Genomic DNA, 14,408 nt, shown 5'->3' with positions numbered 1-14,408 from the left:
CACTGCCCTTGGCTAAGTATTCTTGGTTGGCAGTTTTTCTCAGCATTTTGAATATATAATCCACTCCTGGCCTGCAAGGTTTCTGGTGAGCAATCCACTGATAGTTTTATAAGGGTTTTCTTGTATGTGACAAGTAGCTTTTCTCTTGCTGCTTTCAAAATTCTATGTCTGTGTTTGGCTTTTGACAATTTAGTTATAATGTGGCTTAGAGCAGTCTGAATTGATTGTCCTTGAGATCCTTTGATTTGTATAAATCTGGATGTCCATATCCCTTCAAGATTTGGGACATTTCAGCTATTGTTTCTTTAAATAAGTTTTCTTCCCTTTTTTCCTTTTCTCCTTCTAACATTCCCATAATGCATATATTCATTCAATTAATGGTATCTCATAGGTTCTGTATGCTTCCTTTACTCTTTTTGATTCTTTTTACTTTCTGTTCCTCTAAATGGGCAATTTCAAATAGCCTATCTTCACATTCACTGATTCTGTTGCATAATTGAGTCTTCTGTTGAAGCTATTAAAATGTTCAGTTTTGTCATTGTATCCTCTAGCTCTATGATTTATGTTAGGTCCTTTTTAATGGTTCTCTCCTCTCCTCCCCTCCCCTCTTCTCTCCTCTCTTTTCCTTTCCTTTTTTGAAATAAGGTCTGGCTCTGTTGCCCAGGCTACAGTAGAGTGGTGTGATCTTGGCTGACTGCAACCTCTGCCTCCTGGGTTCAAGTGATCATTGCACCTCAGCCTCCAGAGTAGCAGGGGCTACAGGTTCACACCACCACAGCAGGTGAATTTTTTTTTTTTTAGTAGAGACTGAGTGTCACCATGTTGACCAGGCAGGTCTCAAACTCCTGATCTCAAGAGATCCACCTGCCTTGGCCTCCCAAAGTACTGGCATTACAGATGTGAGTCACCATAACTGGCCCTCTTCCAGTCTTTATAAGCTGGTCTTTATACACTGGTTTTAGCAGGTAAAGACCTCTTGTTGACTGATGAAATTGCCTCTTCCATTACTGTAGAGGTAGAGTATGTGACTACTGCTAGATCTGTAATGGGATCTTGCAATGGGAGAGCCTTGGGAGAACATGGATCCTATCTCCTCCCTGAGTGGACTGGAATACTTCTAGGTTACTCATTAACTGGGCTGGTACTAGGACAAGTTTCCATAGATCATGGGCCTGTGCTAGGTATACAGATCATTGTGGCTTCCACCAGATCCCTGGGAGGGTTACTGCTGGACCACTGGGTGGGTTTCTTAGTAAGAAGAATTGGTCCTGGACTGTGGCTGAGAGGGGCTGGAAATGAGTTATAGGGCTACTTCAGGGTCCACAGTCAAGACCAAGATCCACAGGCCTGCTTCTGTGGACACAGATGGACATGCCTCCTCATGGTTTCCTGGGTGGGAAGGACTGTGGCTGTGCAAAGGCTGGGGCTGGATCACAGTGCTGCTTTAAGATCTGTAGTTGGACCAAGGCTGGCAGGCCTGTCTGTGGTGACACAAATGGGCATTTGACTCGGCAGGTCCCTGGGTGGGGTCAAGGAGGCAGGACTGCTCCTGAACAGCAGATGAGAGTGGCTGAAATTGAGTTTCAGGGCTGTTTCGGGATCTGCAGTTGAATCAAGGTTGGCAATTGTGCCTCTAGGGCACAGACAAACCTGTCTCCTTCTGGATCCCTGGACAGGCAGGACCACTCCCTGACCATGGCTGAGAGGAGCTAGACCCAGGTTATAGGGCCACTTGAGGATCCACATTCAGATAGAGATCAGTAGTCTTGCCTGAGGGGACACAAATGAATATGCGTCCTAGAGGATTTCTGGGTGGGCCTCACTGCTCCTAGATTATGGCTGAGAGGCTGGAGCTGAATTACACGGATGTTTCAGAAGGTACAGGCCTACCTCTGGGGGTATGAACTGGCCTGTTTCCCAGCAGGTCCCTGGACAGATGGGACTGCTCCCAGACGATGGCTGAGAGAGGCTGGAGCTTGGTCACAAGCCACTTCAGGGTCTACAAATGGGGCCAAGGTCAGCAGCAGATCTATTACCCAAGGCCCAAGTAGGTATGACTCTTTGTAGGTCCCTTGTAGGACCAAGGCCAAATAGGACTGTAGCCGACTCCACGGGGGGATGTGGTTGTTTCTGGGTCTGTATTTGGGATCATAGTTAGTAAGTCTGCCACCAAGGCCTCGGTGGGTCTGCCTTCTCAAAATGGCCCTCCTTGGTCTTGGGCTGCACCAGGGTTTAGTGACCAACTTGGATCTCAAAACTCCCACAAAGCCACTTTTGTCCATAGGTGGCTGCCAGATTATAGTTGCTGTGGGGGATACCTGTGGGGAACCTCATTTTGCCACCTTGTTAATGTCACTCCCCTATCATTTATTCGTATTTCTTATTACAGTTACTTTCTTATTGAAAGAACACTATTGCTACCCAGCAAAGCTCTCCAATTCCCAGGGTATTAGTAACAGAAGGGTGACATGTCTGACAGATGTGAGCAACCCTCTGTAGATAAATAGCCATAGCTATAACACTGCTCATCAATTAGATCAGCAGGAATAATCAACGTAAGTAGTGGCAGAAGGCAGATGGAGGGATAGTTAGCTGCCCTATTACAGATGTTGGGAGAAAGGGGAATTAGTCTCCAGTTTGACCATTGTACCTTCTTATTATGGGATTGGCAATTTTCCACTTCAACTTCCCTGATAGAAAAGGATAAGATCAAGTTGTTTATGTGCTTGACTCTTCAATGTTAGCATCTGGTGCTGAGGAAGGGGGAAGAAGGGAGACAGCGTTCTCAGAGTCTGCTGCTCCCGCTCTAAAACTGGGACTAACTTTAGGGGATCAAAACCATTCTAATATTGTATGCAGAACTTTGTATACATGTGGGTCTTTCTGGATGGAGGGAAAACTCTATGGCATTTACCAGGTTCCCAATTGCATCTCTAATCCAAAAAGGTTCCTGCACTCAGTCTAACAGGAGCTAGTAGATTTATGTTGCTGCCTTGAAGGACCAAATTTTGAGGTTGTGATTCAGGACAGCCACCTAGGCAATGGATTTTTTTAATATCTGCAGGTTGGAAAGTGAGTGTTCATCAGGAAGGTCTGGGGTTTTCAGGGTCAAAGGAAACATCTATTTTACAACTCCCTTCTCATGCATAAACCTGCTCTTCCACTTCGCATTGATGGCTACTCTTTACCACCATCAATAACACCCTTTAACGCACCATCCATCTCCACCAAACATTCCTACCAAATACTACCCTCGTCAACAGCCTTGTCCTGTCATAAATATAGGGAAATTAATTAGAATTCTTCTCCTCAAGGGCAAGAATTATGCCTATGTATCTATATATGCTCAGTGCCTTACATGATGTTTGTTAATTCTCAATACTTCTTTGTGGAAGTCAAATGAATTTAATTGGGCCAGGCAGCCTTGGGAGTGGGAAGGCAGGGCACAATTCATAATGATTCTACGGGAAGTAATACTCCTTACTTTTTAAAAATAAAATTTTGGAGAGTGCTTCAAGGTAATTAGTCTAATTGTGAAAAGAAAGTCATTCTTAGATACTTTTAAAGAAGAAAGATACGGTAATTTGTAAAGGGCATGGATTCTTCAAATATTTTGCTCCTCAAACACTATAAAGTCTGAGTTAGAGTTAACAACTTAGAAGACTATGAAGTGAACAGAACTCATCTAATTTCAGTGCAGCAATTATAGCTTTTCGAGACTACATGAAAAACCAAAATGTCGTTAGTATAGCAGCAAATTGGTTTCTGTGAAATTTTTTCATTTTCTCAAGAAAAGAATACTTTTCTATAATAGAGTAACCCAATGATAAGAAAAATAATCCACCAAGAAACAAATGTATCTGGAAACAAAAAATGATCCATGAACACATGCTGTGATGGGGTAAAAGGAACAAAACAGGACTACATCACTAAAGCCAGTAAATGGATGCCAATTTTTAAAGAGAGAAATTTACAGTGTTATCAAAATGATGAGTGTTTTTCCCAATTTCCTTAGTGGCTCAGAAAACAGGATTTTTTTTATTATACAGAAAGGGAATTTATCTTGTGTAAGATAGAGACATCAAAACATGTATCAGCTGAGGGGCCCAGTAAAAAGGGGATTATTTTACAAGAGTTAAATGTTTAGGTTAGTTCACATTATGGCAGACAGATGACTAAGCTTCTGGGAAGGCATAGGAATATTTTCTAATGCGTGCTCATTTTCATTAGTGAGACATTATTTTAACACTGTGGTTTAATAAGAGTGAAAAGGTTGTGAGCCAGATAGTTTCTGTTGCAACTAACTACTCAACTCTGCTATTGTAGTAGGAAAACAGATATTTATCAAATGTAAATGAGCAAACATAGCTATACCCACCAAAATATTTATGGATACTAAAATCTGAATTTTATATGATTTCCATGTCTCACAAAATATATTTTTCAACTTTTAAAAAATGGTTAAAAAACCCTACCTTTCTTAGCTGAGGAACTTTACAAAAACATGTGGCAGGCTGGATTTGAACTTGGAACTGTTTGCCATCCTCTCTTTTAACTGGCTCTTTTTATTATATGTAAAGTTCTACAGAGAGTGCTTTGTTTACAGATATGCCATTTTCTTCTACAAGCATTAAACCAGAAAGAAAATATCTTTTTTGTAAATAATCTTTTTACGTGTCCCTGGAAGAATTGCTAGGAAATGATCACACTTTCAGATAGGTTTTTCTCTGTCACTGTCCCGCAGCAGGCAATTAAATCACAGCCAACCTAAACACAGACATTTTATTTCTTCTAACATCCTCCAAGCACAGATATCAATAGTACTAATCTCAGAGGTGCACACCTAGGGGACAACAAAATGTCCACGCAACTTCTGCCATCAAGCCCAAACATGGCACTCCAGGATGCAGGCTAATAGAAGGTTCAGAGCCTGTCTAGATGAGGTGTGCCCCTGCTGGCACCCACACGCATCTCAAGAGAGAAGTTATTCCAAATGAACACTGGTGCTCCCTCCCAAGGGCTCTTACATACAGAATCTTTCCCTGTTCTGGCTCCCCTTGTCCATAGAAAGATTGGAGATGTTCCCAGATCTTGTTCCTGATGCACAGTGAATATGACACAAGTCTCAGTGTCTGCTCCTGAGTAAGACCATTCTTTGGAGATCTGGATGCCCCAGAAGTAAGGGTATGACTTTTCTAGTCATCTGGGAACTAAGCCCAGATGAAGTAGAGTGACCATTAAGCCCAGACTGAAATAGAGTGACTGTCTTAGTCTGGTAGAGGTGCTATAACAAAATACCTTACACTGGGTAATTTACAAATAATGGAAATTAATTTCTCACAGTTCTGGAGGAAGTGAAGTCCAAGATCTTCCAGAAGATCTGGTGTTTGGTAAAGGCCCCATTACTCAAAGATGGCATTTTGTCACTGTGTCTTTACATGGAAGAAGGAGCAAGGCAATTCTCTTCAAACTTTTATGAGGATACTAATCCCATTCATGATGGCAGAGACCGCATGACTTAATCACTTCCCTAAAGGCCCCATTTCTTAATACAAATCATATTGGGTATTAGGTTCTAACATATAAATTTTGGGGGGACATTAACATTTAGACCATAGCAATGACCAACTATTCCAGGACTGAAGGGGTTTTCCTGGGATATGGGCCTTTTAAATGCTAAAACTGGGATGACTGCTTATACTAAAAGTGAGTGCCTTCTCTTTCTATTTCTCTTTTTGCCCCTCTCCCAGTTCTTCCAAGAGTTCTTGACCCTCCAGAACCTCTTTGTGAAGCAAAAGCTGAACTAGGCTTGAGAAAAAACTTTCTCTGAAAGATCCCAGAAATAATCCACTTAACCTCTTTCCCAAAGTACAGATGGATTAGGTTGGTACAAAAGTAACTGCTGTTTTTGCGATTGGAAGTAATGGCAAAAATCACAATTACTTTTGCACCAACCTAATACTTTTTGTAATGAGTGAGCATAAATGTTAGGAAATCCCCTCTTCAGTGAAAAGTGTTCTGATAACCTCAGCTTTGGCTTCAATCTTGGTTGAAAATATCACTTTATGAAAGACAAATGTCATGTCTCCTTATTTCTTAACATTCCCATAGCATGAATGAATCCATTCATATGATAGGCCCAGCTTCTTCATCTGGAAAACTTGTAAAGATCTCTTTTTCTGTAAATTCAGTAAGGAAGTATAACTCCAGTGGGCTTCTAAGGGGGTTCCTGACCAATACTTTTAACATAAAACACATTTTCTGGTGCCCCATTAAGAATATCACATAACAAAGTACTTATATCTACAATAAAACTAAACCAAGAAACCAAGTGTGTTTTATAAACTCTTAGCCTTGACCTAATCATCCTATCGCCACATTAGATAATCTCAAAATTCAGTAATGAAGCGCTTAGTCAAATATGAAGTATCAGTGAACTGTATGTTTGTATATCCATGGGATTACGTATATAAAATTACTCATCATTTATGGTGAATTCAAGTATTGCATTTTGATCCCCCTGATTACGAAAAATTAATGTGTTAGTAATTCTGGAAGGAATAAAATGCAACCTTTGGATATAGGAGTCATAAAAAATTTTCAACTGAAGCATATGTACCCTCAATGTTAACAGAGAGTGGACAATGAGGTATTTTTGTTTATGGAGCCTGTGTTTTTATACTACAGGTCAGTGACAGCAGCATTTTCAATGATGTGAATGTGTTGGCTTGTGTTTCTGTCCTAAATTGTCCCACAGGAGGCTCTTCCTCTGCTAGTTCAGATCTCAGAGCTGTGCAGCAGCCTTCAAGGCAGACAGGACACAGATGAATGAGTGACCCACCTGACCAGATCGATGACCCGCTCTCTGGGTGCAGCACTGACCGGTTCATCATTAATCATTACAATCTGATCTCCGGGGATCAGCTTGCCTTCCGAGGGGCCACCTGGAGACAAAGGAGAATGAAGCACAGGTAAGAAAAACATTGGCAACCCATCCTAAGCCTCCTCCCCTGATCGTGATTCACTGTGAGCAAATGGTGCTATCAGCAAAACCGAAACACAACCACACTTGGGTGTTTTTTGGATATTTCTGAGGCCCAGGCTGTACCCTGACCAAGGGATGCCCGACCCAGGCATCCACATTTTTCTAAAACTTTACAAGCAAGGTCGAGACTCAGTCTAGCAGCGCTTCTCACACTTTATGGTGAATCACCTGGGGATCTTGTTACCCTGCAGGGATGCCGGGTGAGATAATTCATTTCTTGCAAGCACAAGGCAATGGGTTAAATTCTTGGCCTAGTAACTTTACTGAATACTATAATCCCTTCCATATAATGAGATAATCGAGGTTCGCACAGGTTAAAGATTTGACTTGAAGGTAAGTCTAGATCTTAGCTTGGACTGTTACAAGTTTAGAATGGCCAGTGTCTCCTTCGAACTTGCTCCTGGAATTCAGAACCTAGTCACCGCCAGGTCTCTTGACACATGAACTTAAAATCACATCAGTATTCAAGTAAGACCTAAAAACAGTTACCTGGATTGAGCTCTATATGTGCGATTACCTCCCAAATATTGATATGGCAGCATATGGTACTATAATTTTAACTATATTTCCACAGGTCTGACACCGGGTGATAGGTGTAGCTGAAACGTTATCTTTCAAATATTATTGCTATTACTTCATTTAGTAATTGAAATGAGCGCGTCATAACCAGAACATGGAACTGAAAGTAATTCAGTTGTTTTCTACCCACCCAGACACTAGGCATATATGTCACTTAAGCTGTAGCATAAATTTGTCTTCCTTCTGCAAAGTAAGAGAGTAGAGGAACCTTAACATGTCCTCGTATTAGTGATAGAAAATAGTCATTTTACAGATGTGGGATTCAGTGTTTGCATGCATAAGGAATTCAGAAAAACCACTTGGGAAACTTACTGTAAGTATTAAATTATGTGCAAGCAATCACTCAAATTTAGTCAAACAAGTGGTAAGAAATCAAATGCTGGTCAAATACAAAACATTTTCAAAGTAACTGAAGGATGAATGTTACCTATTCTAATAAGAAAGCCACTTTCAGATTAACATACTCTTACATTTGACCTATGCTTTTTGATCAAATGAAACTATTCTTGTCTAATCAAGCAACTTTAATCAAGAATTCTGGAGAAGCAACACACTGTCCCATCCAAAATACAAAAGAGTGGCATACTTCAAGAGAACTGTCTCAAGGTCTTCACTTTGAAGTCTGGATTGCCTACTATAGAAAATCTAGTCACGCACTGAAATCACTTGGTACTTCTGTAGAGTCATTTTTATGATAGACACAGTTTGTATGATCAGCAATTTCACTCATAAAAATAACAGGAAATAGTACTCTTTGACCTTTGTTTTTACTTTTTTTCTGCTCTTCTCAAAATTGTATAACAGTAGGTATTAGTGTCTTTGAAGCTAAGGAGAATTGAGGGCAAAGAAGGAGAGAGGTTGTAGGAACAGTGAGATAAAACAAAAAAAAAAAGAAAAATAAGACTCTGAATCTCCATTCAGTTCCTGGGAAGACACATACTCTGGAGAATCTCATAATCAGAGGTATTAGAGTATCCCAATATTATAAAACAGCATGTCAAATATTATTCCATTTAGGAAAAATGTGTGTACATACACACACATCTACATATGTTTTATGTATGTATAAAATGTATTATCTGATATGTAATACATATGTGTGCTTGTGTATGCATGGAATTATCTCTACTGTACATATTACCTCTGTCTACATCAATAATGGCTATCTCTTGGTAGTAGAAATTCAGGTTTTTTTTTTTTTTTACTTTCTCTTCTATACTATCTACATTGTTTCTATTTTTGTTTTACAAAGCATGTTAACAAAAGAAGCAACAAATCTGTTTTGAGAATTCTCAATTGTGTCAAGCTCAACAATCCTACACAGAGAACTAAAATATGATCTATATTTAATGAAATAAAAAACTTTAGCAGATAACACAAGTCTAAAGTGATTAATTATTCGGGGTGCTTGCCCTGGGGCATATTATGTCAAAATAATGAAAAATAAAAAATTAAATCAAATTTAAACATCCATACCAGGACGCTAGTTGGCTTTGTTTCCCTTAATTGAGAGACTCAACTGGCCAAACTTTTTAGAGTTAAATAATGATAACAAGAAAAATAAACATCCACAGAAAGACCAGGATGTACCTGGCACTCTTCTAATTTACTGTATCCTCTCCATAGCCCTACAAGGTAGACACTACTCTGAGAAGTTACATCAAACTGAAATGCAGGGAATTTCACATGGAAGCTAAAAAGTCTAAAAAGGGGCAGAGGTAGGAGTCAGACTCAGGCAGTCTGATGGCAGTCTGTGCTCCCAAGTGTAGTACTTTACTGCTGAACTCTGTTACTGATTTGCAAAATCCTGGAAAGAAAGGACATGGAAGATAATTTCCTTTTTTTATGAAAATAAATCCAATATGAGTTCATTACAGTAAGCATATAAATACATATATAATAAATAAATAATAAAAGCACATTGTTTCTGCAAAGACAAAAACAGCCCACTTCAGCTGATTGTATCATAGTCCATTGTATTCAGCTGTGTTGACAGTGGAACATCTGTATACTCTAATGTGAATGATCAAGGGAAAGTACATTCATATCTGATGTTGTAGAATTTTAAAGATTTAACCTGTACCATATTAGTCAGCATTTGCTGTATAACAAATCACCCCAAAGCTCAATAGGTGTCCAGTGATCATTTCTTCTCATGCTTATGGGTCTTCAGGGCAACCGCAGAATGGCCGATTTCAGCCTGGCTTAGCTGGACAGTTCCATACCAAACTGCAGATAGGGCTGTACTTGGCTCCCCACTGTGGGCCTGTTGCCTCATGTGTTCATCATGGGACTCAGGTGGAAAAGGTCACACCTACTTGGAGAAAACGCTCTCTCTCTTTTTTTTTGAGACAGGATCTCACTCTGTTGCCCAGGCTAGAGTACAGTAGTGCAATCTCAGCTCACTGCAACCTCCCCTTCCTGGGTTCAAGTGATTCTCATGTCTCAGTCTCCCAAGTAGCTGGGACTGCAGGCAAGTGCCACCATGCTTGGCTAATTTTTTGTCTTTTTAGTAGAGATGGGATTTTGCCATGTTGGCCAGTTTGGTCTCAAATTTCTGGCCTCAAGTGATCCACCAGCCTTGGTTTCCCAAAGTAATGGGATTACAGACATAAGCCACCGTGCCCACTCCCTTCTTATAGCCATGGCAGAAGCTCAGGAGACAAGATCAACAGCACAAGCATGTCTCAAGCCTTTGCTTATGTCAACTTTGCTAATATGCCATTGGCCAATGTCAGTCACCTGGTCCAGCCCAACAGCAATGGAGTATGGATTTCCCTTTATTCTGCCTCTAATGAGAAGGGAGGGGAATGCATACTTGTAAAATAATCCAACTACCCCAATGACTCAATCCTACTGTAACCACTTCCTGTTTTTTTTTTAACTAAGGAGTTCATCATGGACTTACTGTAATACAGTACAGTGCCTGCCTCTTATTGTCTGCATTCATAAGTTAAGAAGTGGGTCATTTCCAAGATTATAGATGATAGCTCAGTATTTTCCCAAGTCAGGTGATAATGATGGATTTGGCAGTTTAAAACCTAGTTTGAGGAGGCATTTCTGTCCCTCTGGCAAAGCGACTCTAACCAGGTTTTGGAAAAACATAGCCAGCTTTCACAGCCTGGACACTTTTGAGACTGAATAGTAGTCATTCTGGCAGGGTGTGGCAGACAGTCCCAGGAAACCAAGACCGGGATTGGGTACTTACCTGGTGTTACTGAGCGAACGACCACTGGCTTTTCACTCCCTGCCACAAAACCAAACCCCAGCACGGGGTCCCTTCTCATCTCCACCTTCCGAGGAGCTGGAGGGATGATTTGGCAGCTCTCTAACCGAGGGTCGTCAAAAGGGATTGCCTGTGTCATGTGACTGTGGAGAAAGCACATACAAGAGAAACAAGGCATCAATGTATGTCTTAGGCATTGGCCTGGCAATCATATTCTCTTTAATTTCAAAACCTATCTTTTGGTAGAGAGTGAGAAAGATCTGGGGAGACCCATAGTCATGCTTCTTTCACAGCCTACTTGCTGGGCCACTTTCGCGTTGGGCTTTTGCATTGGCTGTTCCTCCAACCTAGAATGCCTATCCTGCAGATATGCGTATGCCCCCGCCTCACCTCTCTCAAGCTCTTGCTCACATATGATCTTCTTGAAGAGGACTATCCTGGCCATACATTTTGGAAATGCAACCCCGCCCCCCAACAAAGGGGATGCCCAATCCCCTTTACACTCTTCTACTTATTTTTTCCCCATAGCACTAATCCTGTGCTAATGTGCTGTAGAATACAGTTGGCTCTTGAACAACACAGGTTTGAGCTGCACAGGTCCACTTACACATGGATTTTCTTCCTCCTCTGCCACCCCTAAGACAGCAGGACCAGGACCATCCCCTCTTCCACCTCCTCCTCCTTAACATATTCAATGTGAAGATGATGAGGATAGAGACCTTTATGATGATCTACTTCTACTTAATGATTAATAAATATATTTTCTCTTCCTTATGAGTTTCTTAATAACATTTTCTTTTCTCTAACTTTATTGTAGGAATACAGCATATGAGTATAATGCATATAATATACAAAATATGTGTTAATCAACTGTTAAGTTATTAGTAAGACTTCTGGTCATCCAAAGTTATGTGTGGATTTCTGACTGCATGTGGGGTTGGCACCCCTAAGCCCCACATCAACTGTATACTTAATCTTGTTCAAGGGTAAACTGTACACTTAATCTTATGGTTATTTTTACTGCTTTGCTTTCTACACTGCAATATATATTGTATGAGGGCAAGGAACTTGGTTTTATTCACTGATTTATTTCAGGTGCCTGGAACAATATCTGGCACACAGTAGATTCTCAATTAATACTTAAATTAATAAGTAGAGAAAAAGAGATTTGTGAAAAGCTGTCAAGTTATAACTGATATGTTGAGAAACAGCCTCAGACATTTAGAAGGTAATACCTATGGCTTCTGGCCCCAGTAAAATTGGGGATTATTTTGGTGGTGACACGTTATCCTGTTGCCAAATACATCTCCCTTTCCAAAGAGGTTGAGAACTTAGCTCTTGGCATTGGTTTTATGGAAAGATTTTCAAGTGATGCAAATGAATCTTTTCATTAACACCTAAACTTCAGAAGTCATATCAATAATCCCAATGTAAAAATTGTATAGCATTCAAAAATTTTCAGAATGCTTCCACAGATATCTAATTTGATCCACAAATTGAGAATGAGAGGGCAGAACTAGTATCATTTTGTGCATTTTACCAATAACAAAACTGAGATGAAAATACTGTTTTCCTGTCACTAAGGGCCCATGGCTGGTATGCCAGAGGGCTGGGTCAAAGATCCACTCCCATGACTCTTAATCTTCACTCATGCACATTGTCCAAGGCAGCCTTCTTCTGTAGAAGAGTTATTAGTCTGAACAATAGAAATCTCCTTAATGTAATGTAAGCTAAGATTATTTCAATGACATGGGTTTGATTCAATTTTCTCTATACGCAATCTTCTTCAGTAAGTAAAAGAAGACCATTTAAAAATGACTTGGAAGATGCTACTCTACATGCCATCTGGACAACATATTGTTCAATGTAATAAAGAAAGATAGCAAAGAAGGAATCCTGTTGTCTTTCTGTGTAATTAATAAGAATTAGGTAAGGTCAATGAAAACCTTCTAAGATCTGCCCTTCAGGTATATAGCACTATCTAGGAAAATAAACATACAAATGCATTTTAAACGGAAAGAAAGTGCCTTTTCAACTTAGCTGCTTGGGAGGTGGAACGATAGGAAAAAGAGAAGTGTTCGTTGAGAACTAACATGTTGTGCACCATGTGCTAACACTCATCTGTTACCTTATTTCATTCTTAAAATTCCCCTATGATGGAGGCAGTTTTGCCCCACTCACATTCCTTCTTTGCAAATGCCAAGAGAGAAAAAATAACTTAGCTGAGGTCACACTCTTCTCAGGTATAAGCCAGGTGCAATCCATACCAGGTCTTCTGATTTGAAGTGTGGCGCACACTAGATAATTTGCAGGAACAGTGCAAAATGAAAATCTGGAGCCTTTCATTCAAACTTGTCTAACTTCAAGACAGCAGAACATTAAACCCAGCCCAGGGTCCTATGTCACTGCATGGGTCACATACCCATGATGTTGGCTGCACTAGTGTGATATCCCCAATGTCCCACCATCATTCTATTAATAGAAAAGTCCAGGCTGAGATTGGTGGCATTATAGGGTGGGTTCAGGTGTTTATCTGGACCCAGAGATTAGACATGGCTACCATGATTTGGTATATTCTTGGGATGGATGAAGAGAGGTGTGCAGAACTCAGGTGGGCAGGAGATCAGATGGAGAGGCCTGGGTGTCAGAGGACAGAATTGCAGACCCTGAGTAGGCCAGCAAAACCAATGCAGAGTGAGCCCCAGTGACCAGGGTAAGAGCCTTAGACAAGACCCCGGGCTGGGAGGCACTAAGACACAGGGAAGAAGTGGGGAGGCCGGGGATGGAACCCAGGACACCAGGAAGACCTCTGATACTCCCACAGTGGGCCCCAGTGGGTGGGAAGTTGACCTTCAGACATTGATCCCTCCTGGACCTGAAATAGGTACAGCTGGGCATGCCTGGGGGAGAATGGTGTCACCTAGGCATGGTGGACACATTAGTTCTCTGGTCTCCTCTGTAAGAAAGCACCATCTCAGAGCATGCCATTTTTGAGCCACATCTGAAAACAATTCTGTCCTTTTATCTCCAGATGACAGAAGGGAAGGAAAGAAGAAAGGAAGAAAGGGAGGGAAGAGGAAAATTTAAAATTGTGGAGCCTGGCCCTGGATTCTGGGTGTTTGCCATTTTCCACAGCAGATATAAAATTAAGAAAGGTAAAGTTTGCTAAAGCTAGGTAACTTGCTAATGGCTGCATGTGTTTTAGAACCGATATTGGCACAACTCTCGATTCCAAGCATAGAGAGGGTCTGAGGAAGGCTTTTCCTTCTGCTGTTGCTAGCTCTGTGAAAAACTTAAGGCAGTGATTCCCAAACTTTGCGGCACATTAGAATGACTCAGGGAGCATTTCAAAACTTCTAATGCCTGGGTTACACTCCAGACTGACCATATCGGAATATCTGGGAGGGGAAACAGGATCAGCTTTTTAAAAATCTCCAGGTGATTCCCAAGTCCAGCAAAGTTTGAGAACCACCCACTTGCCTAGAGAAGGGTAGTATAGTATGCCCTCCAGACAATAGGAAAAGAGAACACAAATGATGTCCCTGATTATCTCCTCTA

The 14,408-nt window shown here is 40.9% G+C and overlaps 1 protein-coding gene across 18 annotated transcripts in view; it reads right to left on the bottom strand.

Moving 5' to 3' along the window:
- The window catches only part of FRMPD4 (FERM and PDZ domain containing 4), a 908,838-nt gene that overhangs the window by 125,631 nt on the left and 768,799 nt on the right, over nucleotides 1–14,408 (bottom strand). For all 18 annotated transcript variants that reach the window (XM_078363746.1, XM_078363741.1, XM_078363745.1 and 15 more), the window contains 2 exons: nucleotides 10,833–10,993; nucleotides 6,842–6,944 (listed from right to left, as the gene is read on the bottom strand). In XM_078363746.1, the coding sequence (XP_078219872.1) occupies nucleotides 6,842–6,944; nucleotides 10,833–10,993 (264 nt within the window). The remainder of the gene's footprint in view (nucleotides 1–6,841; nucleotides 6,945–10,832; nucleotides 10,994–14,408) is intronic.

The sequence above is a fragment of the Callithrix jacchus genome, chromosome X (genome assembly GCF_049354715.1).
Source record: "Callithrix jacchus isolate 240 chromosome X, calJac240_pri, whole genome shotgun sequence".
Taxonomy (NCBI): domain Eukaryota; kingdom Metazoa; phylum Chordata; class Mammalia; order Primates; family Cebidae; genus Callithrix; species Callithrix jacchus.
This window is presented reverse-complemented; position numbering and strand designations above follow the sequence as displayed.